This window comes from Procambarus clarkii, chromosome 5, assembly GCF_040958095.1.
Source record: "Procambarus clarkii isolate CNS0578487 chromosome 5, FALCON_Pclarkii_2.0, whole genome shotgun sequence".
Classification (NCBI taxonomy): domain Eukaryota; kingdom Metazoa; phylum Arthropoda; class Malacostraca; order Decapoda; family Cambaridae; genus Procambarus; species Procambarus clarkii.
This window is the reverse complement of record NC_091154.1, coordinates 41,583,294-41,606,343: the sequence shown is the minus strand read 5'-3', so window position 1 is coordinate 41,606,343 and position 23,050 is coordinate 41,583,294. Positions and strand designations below refer to the sequence as shown.

General features: G+C 42.4%; 1 protein-coding gene across 6 annotated transcripts in view; it reads left to right on the top strand.

Moving 5' to 3' along the window:
• LOC123763469 (uncharacterized) overlaps positions 1 to 23,050 on the top strand; it is a 109,306-nt gene that overhangs the window by 30,163 nt on the left and 56,093 nt on the right. For 3 of the 6 annotated variants that reach the window (XM_045750615.2, XM_045750608.2, XM_045750600.2), the window contains 6 exons: positions 2,174 to 3,384; positions 6,758 to 6,902; positions 16,702 to 16,791; positions 18,858 to 19,249; positions 19,743 to 19,859; positions 21,631 to 22,024. In XM_045750615.2, coding sequence (XP_045606571.1) covers positions 2,197 to 3,384; positions 6,758 to 6,902; positions 16,702 to 16,791; positions 18,858 to 19,249; positions 19,743 to 19,859; positions 21,631 to 22,024 — 2,326 coding nt within the window. In that variant the 5' untranslated portion in view covers positions 2,174 to 2,196. Of the gene's footprint in view, positions 1 to 1,591; positions 1,868 to 2,173; positions 3,385 to 6,757; positions 6,903 to 16,701; positions 16,792 to 18,857; positions 19,250 to 19,742; positions 19,860 to 21,630; positions 22,025 to 23,050 lie in introns of those variants that run through there. The other 3 variants (XM_069301982.1, XM_045750623.2, XM_069301972.1) reach the window with 2 other exon arrangements.

Below are 23,050 nucleotides of genomic sequence, written 5' to 3'. Positions count from 1 at the left end.
AATGTCTTACTGCTCTAATGGTAAACTGTCTTCCTCCTCGAATGGTAAACCATCTTACTGCTCTAATAGTAAACTGTCTATCTTACTGCTCAAATATATACTATCTTACTGTCCCAAAGGTAAACTGTTTAAATGGTAAACTCTTACTGCTCTAATATACTGTAATATGTCTCTTACTGCTCTAATAGTAAACTGTCCTACTGCTCTAATGGTAAACTGCACCTTGTTTTACCAACATATCACATTTCAGATTATGAACTAAATGTTATTGTAAAAAAATTTTTTTTTTATTTAGACTGATTTTTAAATCACTGATAAACATAGTTTCTAAAGAAAAATATATGGTACTATATATCTTGAATATACAGTATGTAATTATAGATATTACATGTTGTGTTACTATTATGACTTTTTCTTATGAAATAATTAACTGAAAATTTGTTTAAATTAGCTCAACTACCCACCTTGAGGTTACCTTGAGGTGCTTCTGGGGCTTAGCGTCCCTGCGGCCCGGACGTCGACCAGGCCTCCTGGTTGCTGGACTGATCAACCAGGCTGTTGGACGCGGCTGCTCGCAGCCTGACGTATGAGTCACAGCCTGGTTGATCAGGTATACTTTGGAGGTGCTTATCCAATTCTCTCTTGAGCACTGTGAGGGGTCTGCCAGTTATGCCCCTTGTGTGTAGTGGAAGCGTGTTGAACAGTCTCGGGCCTCTGATGTTGATAGAGTTCTCTCAGAGTACCTGTTGCACCTCTTCTTTTCAACGGGGGTATTCTGCACATCCTGCCATGTCTTCTGGTCTCATGTGATGTTATTTCTGTATGCAGGTTTGGGACCAGCCCCTCAATTATTTTCCACGTGTAAATTAATATGTATCTCTCCCGCCTGCGCTCAAGGGAGTACAGATTTAGGCTCTTTAGTCGGTCCCAGTAATTTAGATGTTTTACTGAGTGGATTCTAGCAGTAAAGGATCTCTGCACGCTCTCCAGGTCAGCAATTTCTCTAGCTTTGAAAGGGGCTGTCATTGTGCAGCAGTACTCCACTCTAGAGAGCACAGGCATTTTGAAAAGTATCATCATCGGTATCTATCTTTTTTGTTAGGGGTATGCGGCTTGAACATATTTCTAGTGCTACTGAGCTTATTTTTTTCCAGGCACTGGTTCAGGTTTGCATTTTCTAGCTGTTCTTCCTAGTTTATTTCTGTGAAGTCCTGGTTTATTTGCTCCCAGTTTATCTGTTTATTATTGAAGTTGAATTTGCTGAAATCTCCTTCACTGGGAATCTGGACTGGTTTTGAAGGTTTATTCCCCATGGTTGTCAGAACTTCAACTAAGTTGTGATCTGAGTAACAGGTATTTGTAATCATTGTTCCCAATCAATTCATCATTATTAGTGAAAATGAGGTCCAGCGTGTTCTCCTTCCTAGTTGGTTCTACTATTTGCTGGTTTAAGGCAAACCTGTCGCACATCCGTAGCAGGTCATTTGCATGTGCCTGTTCATTTAGGCTACTTCCTATTACTCGTTCTGATATTACTGTATTAGCCAGGTGCTTCCATTTCAGGTGCCGTAGGTTGAAGTCCCCAAGCAGAATGATGTTCGGAGCTGGATTTGTGAGGTTTTCCAAGCAGTGTTCTATTTTCATTAGTTGGTCTTTAAACTGCTGAGGGTTTGCCTCTGGTGACTTAAATACAAGGACGATAACTACATTTAGGATCTCTATTTTGATTATCAGCACTTCCACCATATCATTTGAGGTGTTTAGCAGCTCAGTACAGATGAGTGTGTCTTTGATGTAGAGGCTGACCCCACCCTGAAGCCGGTGTTTCCTATCACATCTGAAAAGATTGTACCCACAAGGTAGGTAGGTAAGTAACCATATTATGAATACATCATTTGGATTTGATTTTAAGTTTGTAAGCATTTCTGCGAGTGGTATGACTAAACATATTTGTAGCTGACTCGGTGTAAATGTCATTCTCTCTGACTCGGTGTAAATGTTGTATGGCTCTCTGTAAACATTTCTGTGGTCATATAGCTGAAGGTTTCTGTGGGTGTGTGACTCGGTGTAAATGTTTCACTTGTCATATGATTCGCTATAAATGTTTTTGTGGCCGTATGACTGAACATTTGTTTGGGTGTATGACTAATGTTGGACTATTTTATCACTGCAGAGTCTGTGAACTCGAGTACAAAGATGGATCCGCAGAAGGAAGGCGAGGATGAGAAGGTCCCGGGTTGGCCTGACGAACCTGAGACCGATCCTCTGGCTGACCCGCTGGCCCTTGACGACCCGGAACGGGAAAAGCCAGAGGCCGTGCAACATGATCAGGACAGCAACAGCAGCAGCAGCAGCAGTAGCAGCAACAGTAGTGATGGGGACCACATGCCGCACATGGACGACAAACCAGACACACATCCACAAACAGAAGTGATCGAACAGGAAATGATTACTGTTGATGATGTGAGGTTCAGTGAAAACTCGTGTGACTCTGGGAAAGAGGATGGGGAGGTAGTCAAGGATGTAAGTGGTGATGTAGGACACACACAGGAACTACAGGAGAGTGAGTGTGCTGACTTTGGTGAGTGTGATACTGGTGTCGAAAGTGTAAGAACTCCCCCACCCAATTCTCTGCATATAGAAAGTAGTAGTGAAGATAGAAATGAAAGCACTAGTGCGTTTAGTCGTCCGGGCAGCAAGGCAGAAAGTTGTGACAGAAATAGTGAGGGTGCGAGCCCGGCAAGAGTTGATGAGAACATGGACTGTGATGCTGGAAATGCTGCTGCTGAAAATGCTGCTCTTAGTAGCATCGGGGACAACATCAGCATCAGCAGTCCAAAGATTGAGAGCAGGCAGGGTAATAGCAAAGAGGGAGGCACTCGGAACGATAGCCTTGACGAGATGGACTCAGACAAAGAACAACAAGCAGGAGGTAGTGATGGAGGTGACGAGGACGATGATAACAAAATAAGGAGACTAAGAGCCAAAAGACGACACGTTAGTGGAAATACCGATGTTATCGCACCGGCTCCGAAAGTCAAAAGGAAATGTCGGAAAAATATATCGGAAGACGAGAAAGACAGTGAAAGAGATAGAGATAGTGAGAGAAGAAAGAGAGACGAATCTAAATCATCAGATGATGAAGGTGACGACTCTGATTCTGATGAGGACTCCAGACGCCGGAAGCTCAGAAGGCGAAGCGGCGCCGTATCTGGACTAAGTGCTAAACCCAAAGTGAAAAACTTGCGCCGAAACATCCGAGATATTATTAGTGACGACAAGCTGGAAGACGACACCCTGGTGGCGCAGAAGGAAGAACAACTCCGTCTTCAGCGACTCCAGGAGAAGAGAGTTGCTCTCAGAGAATACTTGGAGCAGCAACAGGTAAGGTAGATTATGTTTACGTTATTATAACAGTCAACAGGTAAGACAAACTGTGTTCATGTTGTTATAAGTTACACTATTTATATAGTGGCACCTCCCTTATATGGACCATTCCATAATGGATACCTCTAAAAACAGTACAAATTCTGGATTTCATGCAAATCTGGGTTAGGTTCGGAACGATGGACTCCAGACTTTGGGGATGAACCTCTACTGGACAACTGTAGGGAGAAGATAGTTATGGTTTGCCAAGTGTGACTCCTGCCTCCCTTCCCATCCTCCCTGCCTTCATAACCATCGTTCCTGCAATCCTGTGCATCCTCCCTACCCATTCTAAAGTTTAGGGTAGTTTAGTCCTACCCAAGGACTAAAAACAAAACAAAACAAAAAGTGCCCTTCCTAATGGCCTCCTCACAGAGACATATGCAGTATTTGGAGCTTTCACCAAAACCCATGCCACCTACTTTGTGTAGCTTCCGGGGATCAACAGCCCTGCGACCCTGTCTCCAACCAGGCCTTGCAGTTGGTCGTCTAGTCAACAAGTCTGTTGGATGTGGCTGCTCGCAGCTTGATCTTTGAATCACAACCTGGTTGATCAGGTATTCTTTGGAGGTGCTTGTCGAATCTTCTCTTGAACACTGTGAGAGGCCGGCCAGTTATGTTTCTTACGTGTAGCGGGAGTGTTGAAATGTCTTGGGGCCTTGATGTTGATAGAGTTCTCCCTCAGCTTACCTATTGCACTTCTGCTTTTCAATGGGAGTATTTTGCACATCCTGCCATGCCTACTGGTCTCATGTGATGTAATTTCTGTGTTCAGATTTGGAACTAGTCCCTCTAATATCCTCCACATGTAGATATTATGCATCTCTCCTGCCTGCGCTCAAGAGAATACGGATTTAGGCATTTTAGGTGGTCCTAATAATTAAGATGACTTAAGAGTGGATTCTAGCAGTAAAGGATCTTTGCACGCTTTCTAAGTCTTCAATTTTTCCGGCTCTGAATGAGGCTGTTAGTGCAATAATCCACCCTAGTGAGCATTAGTGTCTTAAAAAGTATCATCATTGGTATGGCATCCATTGTTTGGAAGATTCTTATTATCCAACCTGTCATTTTTTTTTTTTGGTCGTAACAGATACTTTATGGCATTCCTGTGCGCAGGAAATAAATTCTCTGGAAATTTTTTTTTTGTTTTTAAAAATGTTAAATACCCTTCCCTGATCACAGATATGTAAAAAAAAAAAAAAAAAAAAAAAAAAAAAAAAAAAAAAAAAAAAATAGAAATTATACTTTCTTTGGCCCGCAGCGGGGTCCGGAAAATGGTGTGTGACGTCACTATTTGATGATCGTCTGTGACATAGACTCCTGGAGCCAGTCACCCGCCAGCTTCAACATGCGCGAGTTGCCACAAATATTTTTTTGTTAATTTTTTGCGTACATTTCCAAATACATTTGTTTTGTTTATTATACATCACTTTTGTTTAAAAGAGCAGTAGTCTTTTTTTTTTTTTTTTTTGTAGGGACGCGAGTCTTATTTTCCTCGGCGTCACCCCTTTTATATAGGAACCATCGGAAATGCATCCGAGGTGCTGGGTGGCCCGTCGCCTCCTCGTTGATGGAGAGAGGCGACCACAGTGTTTTTGTTCAGCCTTCCCATGACATGGAAGAAAGCCAATCCTATGTATAATGAACATGTACACTATATTATGGCAGTAGAACATCCATACTGTCCCAAGACACTGTGTTATGTGTGTCTCAAATGTGTCCAAATATATTGCTCATATATCCAATGTTTCATGTTCACTTGTATATATTTACAACATATTTACACACTATACAGTATCATGCACTATATACATTCACCATCAACACACTCAGAGCTCTGCGAGTGTGAGCTGCCGCACCCAGCCAGCTCTGCCTCACTCCTCCAACACCTAGCTTACTCCTTACACCATACTCCCCAACATTCCTCCTCTGACCATACTGTTATTGTTTTTATTACACTATTTACAGATGTTATGTATACGTATCTACATGTTTTATTCACCATAATTATGCAAGTAAGCCGGTATTGTGTCCAAACAGCACAGTGGCCACCATACACTGCATGAGAAATCACACAGCAGCCAGCAGACGACGCTACGATTACGACACCACCTCCCTCACCAAACTGGCTCCTCCCAACATACTCCTGTTGCTGTTATTACACTATATACACACATTGTATATACCCATGTACATGTGTGTGTTCACCATAGCAAACCACTAAGCTATCATGGTGAGCAAAACAAGAGTGGCTGCCACTCAGTGACGCTACCTGGATTCCCTCCCTCCCCTCCACCAAAATTCCTCCTACCACAATACAGCGCACATATGTACATGGGTATATGCACACATTGTATACAGTGTATACCTATGTACATATGTGTTCACCATAGCGGAACACTAAGCTAGTATAGTGAGCAAAACAAGAATGGCTGCCACCTTACCTTGAGGTGATTTCGAGGCTTAGCGACCCCACGGCCCGGTCGTCGACCAGGCCTCCTTGTTGCTGGACTGGTCAACCAGGCTGTTGGACGCTGCTGCTCACAACCTAACGTATGAGTCACAGCCTGGTTGATCAGGTATCCTTTGGAGGTGCTTATCCAGTTCTCTCTTGAACACTGTGAGGGGTCGGCCAGTTATGTCCCCTTATGTGTAGTGGAAACATGTTGAACAGTCTCGGGCCTCTGATGTTGATAGAGTTCTCTCTCAGAATACCTGTTGCACCTTTGCTTTTCAATGGGGGTATTCTGCACATACTGCCATTCCTTCTGGTCTCATGTGATGTTATTTCTGTGAGCAGGTTTGGGGCCAGCCCCCTCTACTATTTTCCATGTGTAAATTATTATGTATCTCTCCCGCCTGCGCTCAAGAGAATACAGATTTAGGCTCTTTAGTCGGTCCCAATAGTTTAGATGTTTTACTGAGTGGATTCTAGCAGTAAAGGATCTCTGTACGCTCTTCAGGTCTGCAATTTTTCTAGCTTTGAAAGAGGGCTGTCATTGTGCAGCAGTATTTCACTCTAGAGAGCACTAGCATCTTGAAAAGTATAATCATTGGCTACTTTATTGTGTTCTTTAAATGTAAGGTCTTCCGACATGAGTAATGTACACCCAAATCCTTTACATTGCCTTTTCGTTCTATGTTATGATTTGACTGCATTTTGTACGTGGTTTCTGTTTTTATATTTTCATTTTTTCCGTAGCGCATGAGCTGGAACTTATCTTCGTTAAACACCATATTATTTTCTGTAGCCCTCACTGTAGCACAGTGCTCTCATTTTTTGAGGAATGGTTGAAATTTGTATAGTGTGTTGATGAGTATTTGGTCACAGGTTGAGCGTCTTGTAGCGGAAGTGAGCGCTAACCTGGAAGCTGGCGCAGAAGTTCAAGTCTCCAGCAGAGCTCCGTCTGATGATGACATTGTCTGCCTCTCATCGGAAGAGGATGCTCCGAGGATCAAGGTCGAGATGGATCAAGGTAAATAATCATTTAGTCATACAGTGTACAGTATTTATATAGTACAGTATACAGTACAAGTATTTATACAGTGGACATGGTAAAGTAGTGACACGGTAGACATTTTATTTTTTAATAAAGCCACTACAGAATTAATGAGTGATAGGGACACTCGTATCACTTTGTTGTGTACATTATACCACTTGGTGTGTGTGTTGTGTACACTATACCACACTTGGTGTGTGTTGTGTACACTATACCACACTTGGTATGCTGCTCACATACAGTATGCTGTATACATTATGCTGCTATTGAAATATATGCAGTACTACCCCACACTAGTTATAATGTTCCCATTCAGTATGTTGTGTATACAGCATAACAGTTGTGGTATACTCTACTCACTATATTACCCACACTCGGTGCAGTATATATATATTTGCACCTGATACCCTAACACTCGGTAGATATCAACTTATACTGCGACTCAATAGACTGCACTGATTGTGTGGGGCTTTTTTTTGTGTGTGTGTGTGTGTGTGTAATTACCTAAGTGTAGTTACAGGATGAGAGCTACGCTCGTGGTGTCTCGTCTTCCCAGCACTCTTTGTCATATAACGCTTTGAAACTACTGACAGTCTTGGCCTCCACCACCTTCTCACCTAACTTGTTCCAACCGTCTACCACTCTGTTTGCGAAAGTGAATTTTCTTATATTTCTTCGGCATCTGTGTTTAACTAGTTTAAATCTATGACCGCTTGTTCTTGAAGATCCAGGTCTCGGGAAATCTTCCCTATCGATTTTATCAATTCCGGTTACTATTTTGTACATAGTGATCATATCGCCTCTTTTTCTTTTGTCTTCTAGTTTTGGCATATTTAATGCCTCTAACCTCTCCTCGTAGCTCTTGCCCTTCAGTTCTGGAAGCCACTTAGTAGGATGTCTTTGCACCTTTTCCCGTTTGTTGATGTGCTTCTTAAGATATGGACTCCACACAACCGCTGCATATTCTAGCTTTGGCCTAACAAAAGTCGTGAACAATTTCTTTAGTATATCGCCATCCATGTATTTAAAAGCAACTCTGAAGTTAGAAAGCGTGGCATAGGCTCCTCGCACAATGTTCTTTATGTGGTCCTCAGGTGATAGTTTTCTATCTAGAACCACCCCTAGATCTCTTTCTTTATCAGAATTCTTTAAAGATTTCTCACATAATATATAGGTTGCGTGGGGTCTATGGTCTCCTATTCCACATTCCATAACATGACATTTATTATCATTAAATTCCATTTGCTAAGTGGTGCTCCATACACTTATTTTGTCTAGGTTATTTTGAAGGGCATGACAATCATCTAAGTTTCTTATCCTTCCTATTATCTTAGCATCATCAGCAGTCATGTTCATATAATTCTGTATACCGTCTGGTAGATCATTTATGTAGACATGAACATCACCGGCGCAAGAACTGAACCCTGTGGTACTCCACTTGTGACGTTTCTCCAGTCCGATACATTTTCTCTGATTACTGCCCTCATTTTTCTACCAGTCCGAAAATTTTTCATCCATGCTACACGTTTACCTGTCACCCCTCCAATATTTTCCAGTTTCCAGAACAACCTCTTATATGGAACTCTGTCGAAAGCCTTTTTTTAGGTCCAAATAGATGCAGTCAACCCAAACATATCTTTCCTGTAAGATCTCTGTGGCTCGATCATAGAAACTCAGTAAATTCGATACACAGGATCTTCCAGATTGAAAACCATACTGTCTGTCTGATATTATATAATTTCTCTCCAGGTGTTCTACCCATTTAGTTTTTATTATTTTTTCCAATATTTTGACTATTACACTTGTCAATGATACAGGTCTCTAATTGAGGGGGGTCTTCATTGCTGCCACTTTTGTAGATTGGAACTATGTTAGCCTTTTTCCACACGTCTGCTACGACTCCTGTACACAGGTATGCCTGAAAGATCAGGTGAAGTGGATGCTGAGCTCAGATGCACATTCTCTCAGAAACCATGGTGAAACTCCATCCGGTCCAACTGCTTTGTTCTTACTTAGCTCCTTTAGCATATTTTCCACTTTATCTCTAGACACCTCTATGTGCTCTATGTTGTTCTCTGGAATTCTTATTGTCTGGTTCTCTGAAGAGCTCGTTTTGTACAAACACACTTTGAAACGTTTCGTTTAAAGTTTCACACATATCATTTTCATTTTCCGTGAATGTTTCCCATTTTCAACCTCTGGATATTATCTTTACCTGCAATTTGTTGTTTATGAATTTGTAGAATAGGCCTGGTTCTGTTTTACATTTATCCACTATCTCTTTCAAAATTTCTTTCTGCCTCTCCTTACTGCCGTATAGTTATTTCTCGCATCTTTATATTGCTGGTATTTTGGGGGTTTGGCCTCTAATATTGATTCCATTTTTGTGTCTTTTGGTCTCTGGCCCTCTTGCAATTTCTGTTGAACCAATCCTGTTTTCTGGCCCTGCATCTCTGTTTTAGTATGAATGTTTGTGTTCCTTCATCGTATACGTTGCAAAATTTAGCATACATTTAATTTACTTCCCTACCTAGCAACAAGTCTGTCCAATTACACTCATTAAATTTTTTTCGAAATTCCCCATAGTGACCTCTCTTGAAATCGAATTTATCAACTGTTTCAATGTCCCCATTTTCTTCTAGATGGTATCTTGAAGCATATTTAATGTCTAACAGTACGTGATCACTCTTTCCCAAGGGAGGAAGGTACCGGATGTCAAATATCTCTTCTTCTTTCCTGGTGAATAGTAGATCCAGTACTGATAGTACATCTCCTTCCCTCATTCTTGTGGCCTGCTTTGTGTTGATACAAGAATGTCTCCAGAATGAGGTTCACAAATCTGCATGTCCAAAAGTCCTTCGTTCTTGCTTTATAGGCCTCCCAGTCTATTGCTTTAAAGTTGAAGTCCTTCAGTATCAACTGTCGTGATTTATCTTTATCTGCTTGTATTATAATTTCTCTCACGATCATTATGAGGCCCTCTCGTTTGTCATCCAGTTCTTCCTTTGTCCATGTGTTGCTTGCTGGTGGGCTGTAGGCATTTAAAATTATCAACTTATCATCCTGAGGCCAGACCGGCAATGCCATTATGTCAATATCTCGAGGGTTTTCAAATATTAACTCTCTTACCTTCAGGTGTTCTTTCACCAGCACAACCACTCCTCCTCCCTTCCTAGTTTTCCCTGTCACGTCTCCAAACTGAATAGCCCCTTGGGAATACGACTTCATTTAATATATTTCCTTCGAGTTTCGTCTCTGATAAGGCGACAATATCTGGGACGAATTATATCTTGCAACTCCAAAAGTTTTTGACCTCACTCCATCTATGTCGGTATATACAATTTTCAGGAACATGTTCCCTTTTCCTTTGCTCTTTACTTCCCCTTCCACTGATGATTTTGTTGCCTTGTTTTTATGTACCATTTCACAAGCTTTCCAGTCCCTGATACTTTGTAGAAAATTTTTTCTCTATTCTTCATTTCTATCCCCATTTAGATGTTTTTGCTTGAATTAGGTTCATTTTAAGCTTTTCTCTGTCTTCTTTTGAGAGGTCTTGTCTTATTGACCAAAGTTTGCCATCCTTGTCTCATTGCAATTTTCTTGTATTCCGAAGAACTTATGTCACATACTTCACTCCATTAAACGTCACCCTTAAGGGGCGGTGTCTTGGCTTTCTCATATTTTCCTATCCTCCTAAAATCACTTGACATGCTCCTTTGAATTTTGGCCTTCTCCTAAACCTACTATTTTCTCTATAATTTTCATTTCTTCTGCCGCTCGGTCCACCCTAGATGAACTTTCCTTCTCTAAACATCCAAAAATTATTATGGACTTACTTATATCTGCAGTGTTTTTTACCAGTTTACTGTTGGTTACCAGTTCTTTCCTAATTGCTTGCCTAAGATCAGCTTCTTGTTTATCATTTCTGGTTTTGACTTCCGAACACACTTCCTTAATTGTCCCTCTCTTTTACAACTTGTGCATATGTCTCTTTTATTTCTACCTTGTACTTTTCTAGTTCTTTATTAACCTCCTCTATTTGAGTTGCCAGTGAAGATTCTCGTTGCATATCCTTGTCTAACTCTGTTAGCCCTCAGGGTCCCTTAGAGTTGTTCACCATATGAGTTATTTATTAACAATTTTCTTGTTAATTTCTTCAAATTCCCTACTCTTCACTTTCCATGTCTAATTATCCTTCACTAGTTCTTTGATGTGTTCCTCCTGCATCCTTACCTTATCAGTCAAGCTGTTGATTTCCTTACCTTGCTGGAAAATACTTCATTTAAATTACAAAACTCAATCTTGAGACCTTCATATTCTTGTTCTAATTTAATAATCTTTTCTTTATAATACTTTAGCATGTCCTCAATAATCACTAACCTGCCAAGAAAACCACCTTTCATTACATCTTGCTGTGAGAAACCTGCAAAATATTCCTTTGTTATTGTGCTGTCCTCCCCTGTGGTAGTGGTGGTGGCTATCTTTATTGTTATTCTGCTGTTTTGAAAAATCAACTTTTCTAGCCAAGATTTTTCATTCATTAACACTTATTTCTTATCTCTTAGTTTATTTTCAAATTCCCTACACCTTCATGTATTCTGGGACTCCCCTTGCAACCTTCACCCTACTCCCAACACTTTGATAATTTGAATGATCCTGGAGCCTGCAGCAGAGTGACTCTTCAGTGTGATGATGCTCACTCTTCATGAATGTGCTAAGTGCTGAGGGACGTGTTCCTGTGGTGTGACTAGTAATAACCATATTTTCTATACATTAAAGTTTGGAATTAAAAGAATGGTGCTTATATTAATATCTCCTGTGTGATGACGTACAGAATGCCTGGCTGGAAGTCTTTAACCACTGCACTGTGCAAAACACCTTTAGGCACTCTGCGAGTTGTGCTATTTTTGTTTAATTAGGCTATATTTTAATGTTTTTTAATGTGTTCATTATTCTTTGTATGTTTGAAATGGAAATATTTGAGTTTGGAAAAATTTTGACATTAACTTTACCTGAATATTTATTAAAATGTCAAAAATATGTCCTTAGCAATTGCACTAAGAATGAGTCAGTTGTACTATCTGAGTCTTTCCCGATACCAGGTGCGCAGTGCAGTGGTTAAGGCAGAAGTCCTTAACCTTTATTTATGATAACATTTCCCCCCCCCCCCTCTAGATTACCCAATATGTCCTGATGTCTACTTTTCCACACTAAATATCGTCATCACCAGTACTATCAGGTATACATAGTGTATAACTGTTGAAACCGAGGATCAACATCCCAGTGGCCCAGTCTCTGACCAGGCCTTCTAGTTTTTGGTCTTGCCAACCAATTTGATGACTTGAAAAGATGTTAATAGCTTGGTTTTATTTTATGTATTGAAAGCTTGGAACACTGCAGCTTCAGTCTATATTGAAAATGATACTGTAGGTAATTTTAATATAACAACTTTCCTTCTCTGGTGTGTTTGGGGTTCCTCCCTGTGGTGGGTCATCAGCGTGGATCATCTCTGGATGTTCATCCCCTCCTTCCTGTGAGGCCAACCTACCGGGGTGGTGACCTTATCTTGGCCTGTTGGGCCATTGGTTGCAGGTGTTCTTTGGCTGTTGGTGTTCACTAGAGGTTCTTGGGTCTTTCTTTATGGGTTCTTGGTTGGGGGTGTTATTTGGCTATTGGGGGTTCACTGGAGGTTTATGGGTCTTCTTTCCTCTGTTGGGTCCTTTGCTGGGGGCATATTTTGGTCATTATGGGGCACTGGAGGTTTGTGTGCCTATTTACACGGCAGTGCCTTCATCATGTGCTGTAGCCTGGTGGTTAGAGTACAGTTGGTGTTTGTTCCTCTGGCACATGGCTTTAGTGCCGGTGGTACCCACTTGGTTTTTCCTTTGGGCTCTGAGAATCCCTCGCTGGGTCTCTGTCGCGGTTTTTATGCAATGGCTCGTTGAGCCCGAACTTGCTGTTTGCAAGTTTAAAGGCTGTTCATCGTCTCTGCTACCTGGCAGTGATAATTTTTTCTTGCCTCTTAGTTGACAACTCTATTGACCAACCAGGTATCAACCAGGTTGGTCATCTGGTCAACCAGGCTGTTGGATGTGGCTGCTTGCAGCCTGACATATGAATCACACCCTGGATGATCAGGTATTCATTGGAGGTGTTTGTTGAGGTTAGTTATGCTACTTACATGTAGCGGGAGCCTTCTCCTTGAGAAGGCACCTTCTTGTCTCAAGTGGTGTGCGAGAACCTCATCTCTGCCCTGGGTCACTCAGTGGCAGGCTTCTGCGGTTGAGGCAACCTGTCCTGTAGCAAATTATGTCTGAATTTGGCCGTTTGCCTGTATGGCCGAAAATAGACATAGAAATTTGAATGTGAAAAAAAATTGAAAATAAATTTTGGATTTTTTTTTTTTTCAAAACCGTAAGTTAAGAGTCCTCTGGTAGTTTAGAGGGTAGGAAATTCTCCTAACGTTCACGGGGTTGCCATAGTCTGTGCTACTTGGAACTTTTATTCCAGGTAGCGAATCTTTAACAACAACAATCCTAAAGTTTCAAAATGAAATGAAAACTGTCAACTGAAAGTTTCCTCTCCTAACCTTACGGAGTAAGCAGACAACTCAAACAGAAAACAGGACAGTACATCACTTTTGTGAGCCGATTTCATTTCTAATTACGTCCATTTTTGGCCATAGCGCGCATACAAGCGAAAAGTGACGTTATTTTTAACAAGACGGGTTGGTTAAGGAGCAGTCCAAGGAGTTTTCTTGGATGCCTTTGGGCCCTACCTGGTTCTTGGTTCCCTCCGTGGAGGGTCTCATGGTGCAAGAGGATCATTCTTCTTATCCCTGTTCCATGTATGGATTGGATTGCTCGGCTACTCCCCGTCTGGTTTCTTTTCGGGTCCTGTTAGGTGACTTGGATTTTACAACCGTGGACATTTTCAAGAGGAAACTAGATTTATTCCTCCAAGGAGTGCCGGACCAACCGGGCTGTGGTGGGTATGTGGGCCTGCGGGCCGCTCCAAGCAACAGCCTGGTGGACCAAACTCTCACAAGTCGAGCCTGGCCTCGGGCCGGGCTTGGGGAGTAGAAGAACTCCCAGAACCCCATCAACCAGGTATCAACCAGGTAACCAGGTATCTTTTTCCAGACGTTTCCATCCTATCGTGCTGTGCCTTCTGTGGTTATAATGGACTGTGTCACTTTTAAGTTTGGGTCCATCTCCACTTATTGACTGCAGTTTGAGGTCTCGGCGTATCCTGGCTGGCAGACAACCCTCTCCTTTCCTTGTTGTCTTGGCAGGGGTTCTGTTGTTCCTGCATGCTTGACTGGCAGGAGGTGAGCTCTAATCTTGTAGGTGATTCTGAGCAGGGCTCAGTTTGCTCTGCTTGAGTTGTGGTTGATTGCCCTGGTACTTTCCCAGGATGTAGGCAAGTGGTAACTATGTGCAGTTGTCTAAGCTTTCCAAGGCTCATATTGCAGATGACCACGGCACTCACACTTGGCTGTGGTCTTGCATGTCTCAGTCTGTGGGGGCATTTGCCAAGCATCTCCAGGAGGACGTGGCATCGTTAAAGTCTGCTCCAGGTGCAAAGGCCATGAAGCTTGAGGTTCAGGCCTTAGTGGCCGTGCTCAAGATCCTAGCCCCCTCTTCTTCGGGAGGTGGTGCCAGCATTTTATTTATCCTGCCCCATATGTCTGCGGGGGATGTTGTTTATATTCAGCGTACTCGCCAAGTTGTACTCGCCCAGTTGTGCTTGCGGGGGTTGAGCTTTGGCTCTTTGGTCCCACCTCCTAACTATCAAATCTACTGGTGTACAGATTCCTTAGCTTATTGAGCTCTATCATATCTATATTTGAAACTGTGTATGGAGTCTCTCTCCACCACATCATTTCCTAATACGTTGCATATATTAACTACTCTGACACTGAAAAAATTCTTTCTCTTGTCTCTGTGACTCATTTGGGTGCTCACCTTCCACCTGTGTCCTCTTCTGCGACTACCACCCATGTTAAATAATCTGCCCTTATCTACCCTGTTAATTTCCCCTGAGAATTTTGTATGTGGTGATCATGTCTTCCAGTGATGTAAGGTCGTGTTCTCCTACATGTGTGGCTGCCTCACAATTTTTGGCTCTCTTTTCTGAGGATGTGGTTGCTCAGATTTTTTCGGCAGTGGCTTTTCCATCCATCAATTTATCAAGTGTTGTTTGCTAAGGTTTCTGTCCTCTTCTGGAGGCGGTCTGATCAAGTGGGGACCGTGTCTGTTGTTGGTCAAGGTAGGTCCTCAAGTGGTTCAGGTTACTAGGCACTACATGAGGAGGCTTCCTCCTCTGCTCAACATGAGTCATGCATCATGGAGGCCTGCTGTCTCTTGTGCTTGCCTTTGCATGGTTCATCCCTCTGTTGCTGTCATGGGGTGAGCATCTGGCACGTTTTACTGACTCCTGGTCCCATGATTTGTGTGCATTTCAAGGTGGGTTTCTATTTTCTTTGGTGGAGGTGGTCTTTCCCTCCCCTGTATTTGGAGTTCAGTTTGTTAGGTTAGTAGTTCTTCCCTGCGCAATGTCTGGTCACTGTGGATTAGTTGACCTCAAGTGTAGTCGATCTGATCTTGTCCCATTGGTAGGTGTCCCGAAGCAGGATTGAATGGCCCTACGGTACATCCTCGATCTTTTAGGTCTAAAGGACTTCATCCCCTGCCTGACCTTCTGCATGACCACTTTGGCCAAGGTTCACCCGTTATTGCAGGCTGGAGCTTGGATGGTGTCCCTGCACCTCAAGGACATGTATTGGCATGTCCCTCTCTATGCAGGATTCAGGGACTGCTTAGGAATTGTCATGGGGCTTTGTGCTTAGAGCTTAAGGGTTCTCCCTTTTAGCTTGAACCTGCCTCCATAGATGTTACCCAGGCTAGCCTGGGTTGCTGTCGCCCGGCTGCATTTGTTAGGGGTTCTTGTGTTGGTCTACCTCAATGACTGGCTGGTGTGAACCCCCAGTCAGTTAAGTCAGAGCTACTCAAGGGTTACTTCTATAGGCTGGGCTACTCCTGGAACTGGGTTGCTTCTGGACTATGGCAGGGCTACTCCAGGGCTATTCCTGGACCACACCAGGGCTACTCTTGTAAATGATACATTAAACACACTGAGGTAAAATGGTGTGACAACCTTTGTAGGATTGGTGTGATAGGAGATATAACAATCTCCAATAACAAGATAACACCAATCCAACCTTTGTTGGATTGGTGTGACAACCTATTATGTGCCAGTTGAGTATGGTTTGCGATGCTGCTCTTGTGGCCATATGAGGGGGATATGAGGCAAAGTGTATTTTATCCTGTTGGACCATAAAGCTCTATCCCCTTCCTGTTGACTCAGTGGTTGGGAGTAGAGCCATGATGGTAGACTGGTAAACCAAAGGCTAGACAAATAATGTGTTTATGCAGCTTGTGCGACTGAGACATTATGGTACTAGAGTAGTCAGTCATCAATTTATAGTTATGTTTGTCCCTACCGTTAGTGGTTAGCAAGTGAAATAACTTCTTGGCAAAGATTTGGCTCCCAGTTAGCCATCAGCCGACCAGGTAAACATCTCAGCTTACACGAAGGTGTTTTTTGGAAGACTGCTAAAATTTCATCTGTACGTGTAGCATACGTTGAGCATGGTTGTATGTATGTGTGTGTGCGCGTGTATGAGTGTGACTATGTACGTCACAAACACCAATCATGTTTGTGTCAGCCTGTCTGTCTGTGTCTTGTACGCCATTTCCTCTTCCCTGTGTAGATGGGAAACGTGACAAGGAAAAAGAGGAGGAGGAGGAAGAAGATGAGGAAGCAGAAGAGGGAGAGGTTTGGAGAATGAAATGGGAGCAAGGTAAGTCGGTCGTTGTTGTCGTAGTTGTTCATTCACTACCGCAGTTCTGTTTCTAATTAGAGTACACACTGTGCAATGTTGTTGTTGTAGTCATTCGTTCACTATCACTGCTCCAGTTCTAAGTAGAGTACACATTGTTCCAGTTACTAGTAACGTACAATACTACAATTTTGTTGTCGTAGTTGTTCGTTCGCTTCCGTATTTCCTGTTGTAAGTAGAGTACACATTGTTCAAGTTACTAATAATGTGCAATAATGTTGTTGTAGTTGTTCATTCTCTACTGCATTTCCAGTTCTAAGTAGAATACATATTGTTCCAGTTACTAGTAATGTACAATACAGTACTGTATGTACTACAATAATGCTGTCATAGTTGTTCGTTTACTACTGCAGCTCCAGTTCTAAGCAGAGTACACATTGTTCAAGTTACTAGTAATATTACAAAAACTTTGTCGTAGTTGCTCGTTCACTATTCTAGTTCCAGTTCTATGTAGTGTATACCTAGAGAGTGTTTCGGGAGTTCTTCTACTCCCTGAGCCCGGCCCGAGGCCAGGCTCGACTTGTGATAACTTGGTCCAACAGGCTGTTGCTTGGAGTGGCCCGCAGGCCCACATATCCACTACAGCCTGGTTGGTCCTGGAACTTCTTGCAAGAACTTGTCTAAGTGCTTCTTGAAGACCTCCACCTTTGTTCCAGCAATATTTATAATATTTGCTTGACCCTTGATGTTAAGACAGGGCTTTCTGATTGTGCATATGGCATTTCCAATCCTCATTGTTTCTATTCTATATTTCCTTTCATATATTTTGCTCCAGTGTAAACAGTGTTCAAGTTACTAGTAATGTACAATAATGTTGTACATTACTAGTGTTTAGGTGTTAAATAGCTGCACTGTCTAAGGGTTAAATAGTTGCACTTTTTAGAGGATTCAATAAATGCATCATTTAGGGTCTAGGACAGCACATATGTAGGCCCTAGTTCAGTATATATAAATAGGCCCTAAGATTTGTTATTTGGGGCTAGGACAGGTTAGGTTGTTTAAGTCTTTCTTCCAAATTTTAGCATGCCTTTTGTATTCCAATAACACAAAATGCAAACTTTATTTTAGGTGTAAGAGTCCATTTTTGAGCCACTATAAGTAGTGTAAGCACTTGGTGTTTGGAGGATGGATTGTTATAATTATAATGCCTTAGTGTGTGTGTGCTCAATCTCTCTCCTGTCACTTAATGTTTGCAAGCTCACAATTCCATTATATATCCTGGCACCGTTCATTTAGTACTTGTTTATCTCTCATGGTGTTCAAGAGAGAAATTGATAAACAACTTTAAGGAATACTCGATTAACTGGGCTGTGATTTATATGGCAGACTTGGAGCATCCGTGTCTTAATGTGCTGGTTGACCAGACCATCGACCATGAGGCATGGTCAGTGACAGGGCCACAGTGACATAGTGACTGTGCAACCTGTCCTCCTACAAAGAACGTCCCTTTTTCACTCGTATGCATTACATAAGGCCAAAAATTGTCGTACTAGAAAATGGAAGTGGCTCGCAAAAGTGACATACTGTCCCGTTTTCTGTTTTGGGTCCCCTGGTAGGTTAGGAGAGGACACTTTAAATTTACCATTTTCTTAACATTGGGAAACCTTAGGAGGATGGGCTGCACTGTGACAGAACATAGGTTTGTGTGTGACATCACAGAACGTAAGTTTCCTTGTGTAATTTCAGAACATACGTTTGCTTGTGTGATCGTGGTATGTAGGTTTGCTTGTGTGATTGTGGTACGTAGGTTTGCTTGTGTAATCGTGGTATATAGGTTTGCTTGTGTGATTACTCTATATAGGTTTACTTGTGGGATCATGGTGTATAGATTTGCTCGTGTGATCATAGTATAGTACGTTCATTTACTAACCAAAATAAAACTTTGCATGATGGTACTTTTATTGTAATTTTTCCATAAATTACTGTTGTTGTGAGTGTGGCATTAAGCATGTAGTGTTTGGTGGGCAAATGGCATGACTTCCTTCATGCTCTGTTGATACATTTTTTTTATGTGGTAATCTTTTCAGATGAGATGTATCCCCCAGTTGAAACCCAGCTGACAGAGGTAGGCAGTGGAGAAGAGGAGATCAAGGAGGAGGAAGAGGAGGAGGAGGAAGAGGAGGAGGACGTAGAAGAGGAGGAAAAGCCAGAAGGAGAGGAGAAAGTAACCAAGGAGAAAGATAAATCCTCGGCCGAAGAGGAAAAGTCTGAATCGGACTCGGATGTGGTAATCCTCTCCAGCCACTCTGAAGATGAGGAGGAAGACCTGGAGGACTCGACCAATTCGGGCGCACACATCAATGATGCCTTCAACCTTCCTGATGCACAAGGCCGCGTGTTGGTGAATGTGGGGCATCCAGAGGGAGAGGAGGACATATTCCTGGCACCTCAGTTGGCCAGGATCGTCAAACCACATCAGGTACACATTAAAGCTCACCATTCCTAGTCGTCAAGTTAGCAAAGCCTTGAATAATGTATTTGTTTAACAATATTTGTTTATGGTATGTTAAGGACTAATTTATCTATGGTGAGTGATATTCTGCTTTACATTGCTTTACATTTTCGACTCATTGAGGATCCCGGGTTTGATACGCGGGACAGAAATAGGTGGAACATTTCCATCATTTAATGCCTTTGTTTACCTAGCAGTAAAAAGGTACCCAGGAGTTAGGCAACTGTTGTGGGTTGCATCCTGGATAATGTTCACCCTGATGCCTCTCTTCACCTAGCAGTCTAAGGAGTTAGACAAGTTGTGGGCTGCATCCTGGGAAAGGTCAGTAGTTGACTTAGAGGGACCTGTATACAAACCTTAATACTGTAATACCTAAACAACAAAAATGATTACATTTTGTTGTTTAGGTATTACCAATAAATATATTCTTCATGGTATTGTCATGTATTTTCTCCCGCAGACTGGAGGAATTCGCTTCCTGTACGACAACATTGTAGAGTCCCTGGAACAGTTCAAAACATCCAACGGCTTTGGCTGCATCCTGGCACATTCTATGGGGCTTGGTAAAACACTTCAGGTATGCTAAAATGTCTGCCTCTTCCTCTGATATTATTAAGAATTTTGTTGTACAAAAGGGAAAAATCTAATAATGATCTCATAATGTTGTTCTTGTCTCAGTCACTTTCTGGGTGCCCTTCCAGGTGGGGGTTTGTTTTGTCTTGGCCACTTTCTGGGCGCCCTTCCAGGTGGGGGTTTGTTTTGTCTTGGCCACTTTCTGGGCGCCCTTCCAGGTGGGGGTTTTGTTTTGTCTTGGCCACTTTCTGGGCGCCCTTCCAGGTGGGGGTTTGTTTTGTCTTGGCCACTTTCTGGGCGCCCTTCCAGGTGGGGGTTTTGTTTTGTCTTGGCCACTTTCTGGGTGCCCTTCCAGGTGGGGGTTTGTTTTGTCTTGGTCACTTTCTGGGCGCCCTTCCAGGTGGGGGTTTGTTTTGTCTTGGTCACGTTCTGGGCGCCCTTTCAGGTGGTGGCATAAACAAACAAATAAATATATAAATGTCACTGCTTCTTGTGCCTCTGTAAGGGGGCCAGGTTTTGACTCTTGGGGCCCTGGTAGGCCAGATAGAACTCCGCGGCTGATGGGATCCAGTAGATGGTACACTATCAGTGATAGTAGCTTCATGGAGCCTCCGGGACTCAACCAGTACTCCGCGGCTGATGGGATCCAGTAGATGGTACACTATCAGTGATAGTAGCTTCATGGAGCCTCCGGGACACACTCAGTACTCCGCGGCTGATGGGATCAAGTAGATGGTACACTATCAGTGAAAGCAGCTTCGGAGAGCCTCCTGGACTCGCCCAGAAATTGGCATTTCATTACATTCAACGGCGTTTGTTTTGAACTTCACAAGTTGTGGATTCCCTCCCTGTGCTGCACAATCTTCAATTGGTCTGGCATAGATTGTGTAAATTATCTATAATGAGTCATTGTTCATGATTTTGAATACCATAGTTGTAATGGTTGAGTAAATAATGGCTTTTAGTAATCATTGCAGTAGTAGTCGTCTAGCTAATAGTTCTGTAAGAGTTAATTATTAGTAGGACCCATTATTATCTTAATATTCATAATTGAGCATTTTGTAATTTTTTGTTACAGTGTATATTGTACTAGTGATAGTTGTAGTGTCCTGCAAGGGTACAACTTGGGGCAGACTGTACTAAACTATGGTAAACAATAGTAAACTAGTTAGTAAACTACAGCAAATAAAATATAGTAAACTGAAGTAAACACCATAGTTAACAAACTTTAGTAAACTATAATAAATATAACTGTCAACTCAGTAAACTATGGTAAACAAGTGACAGTAAACTGTAGTAAATAAATAACAGTAAACATTAGTAAACAAATGACAGTAAACTATATAAAACAAGTGATAGTAAACTATAGGAAACAAATGACCATAAACTATAGTAAACAAACTATAGTAAAGGACAGTAAACACACTATTGTAAACTGCAGTAATACAAATGACAATAAACTACAGTAAACAGTGGGAACGCAAACAAATCTATATGGAACATGGAGCCTTGATGAAGGTTGGAATGTATGCACTGGGTGTTCCCAGACTGAAGCATGCCTGGGAACACCCATAGGTTCCAGCCCTCATCAAGGCTCCTGTGGATGAGGGTTGGAACGTATGCACTGGGTGTTCCCAGACTAGAGTGACTAGAGCACGCCTGGGAACACCCATAGGTTCCGGCCCTCGTCAAGGCTCCTGTGGATTTGTTCATTGATATATCATGTTAATGTGATTTCTCTGTGTAACCAAAATAATGTTAATGACATTCTACAGGTTGTGTCGTTTACGGACATCTTCTTAAGATACACTAGTGCACGTTCAGTCTTGATCATTGTTCCCATCAACACGCTCCAAAACTGGTACGCTGAATACAATGCGTGGCTCCCTGAAGAAGGTACCATTCCCCCCACCACGCCAGAAGGCTACGAAATCTTCACCCGAAAGTTCAAGGTTTTCTTGCTGAACGATTCGTTGAAGAACCTGAACCAGAGAGCTAAAGTGATTAACGACTGGCACGAGATGGGCGGTGTGCTTCTCATGGGCTACGAGCTCTACCGACAGCTCTCACTCAAGAAGCCCAAGAAGCCAAAGAAGAAAAAGAAAGATGCCGATAATAAGGAAATTGTAGATATTGAAGAGGAAGACAAGAACAAGGAACTTTTAGAAGGTGAGATAGAAGTCTGAAAGGTATTATCTAATTCTCAAAGGTGAGATTAAAATTTGGATGGTGTTATGGAAATCTGGACTATTTTATGGAAGTCTGAAAGGTGGTATGGAAGTCTTGAAGCTGTTATGAAAGTCTGGAAGCTGTTATGAAAGACTGGAAGGTGCTTTGAACCTCAGAAAATTGCTGTGGATGTGGAAGATGCTATGAAAGTCTAAAAAGTGAGTTACAGCCTGGAATGTGTTATGGAAGTCTAGAATGGGTTAGGAAGTGTGGAAGGTGTTATGGAAGTGTGGAAGGTGTTATGGAAGTGTGGAAGGTGTTATGGAAGTGTGGAAGGTGTCATGGAAGTGTGGAAGGTGTCATGGAAGTGTGGAAGGTGTCATGGAAGTGTGGAAGGTGTCTTGGAAGTGTGGAAGGTGTCTTGGAAGTGTGGAAGGTGTCTTGGAAGTGTGGAAGGTGTCTTGGAAGTGTGGAAGGTGTCTTGGAAGTGTGGAAGGTGTCTTGGAAGTGTGGAAGGTGTCTTGGAAGTGTGGAAGGTGTCTTGGAAGTGTGGAAGGTGTCTTGGAAGTGTGGAAGGTGTCTTGGAAGTGTGGAAGGTGTCTTGGAAGTGTGGAAGGTGTCTTGGAAGTGTGGAAGGTGTCTTGGAAGTGTGGAAGGTGTCTTGGAAGTGTGGAAGGTGTCTTGGAAGTGTGGAAGGTGGTATACAATAGGTATAGTTATGTCAGGAGGATGGAACTACAGGGGAGGCCAACCCCCTCCCCCCCCCACACTGCATTATCACAACTAAAATTGTTTTTAAAATGTCTTAATGCAGTAATTTTTCTGTGTAAGTGGACCATTAAACTGACCTCAAAAGTGTACGAGACCTTTGGCCTACTGTGGCCCCCTAGTGTGGCTCCTGTGACCCCTACTGTAGCCCTTTCTGGGGATCCTACTGTGACCCATACTGTGGACCCTATTGTGTCTATTGCTGGAACAAAGGTGGAGGTCTTCAAGAAGCACTTCGATAAGTTCTTGCAAGAAGTG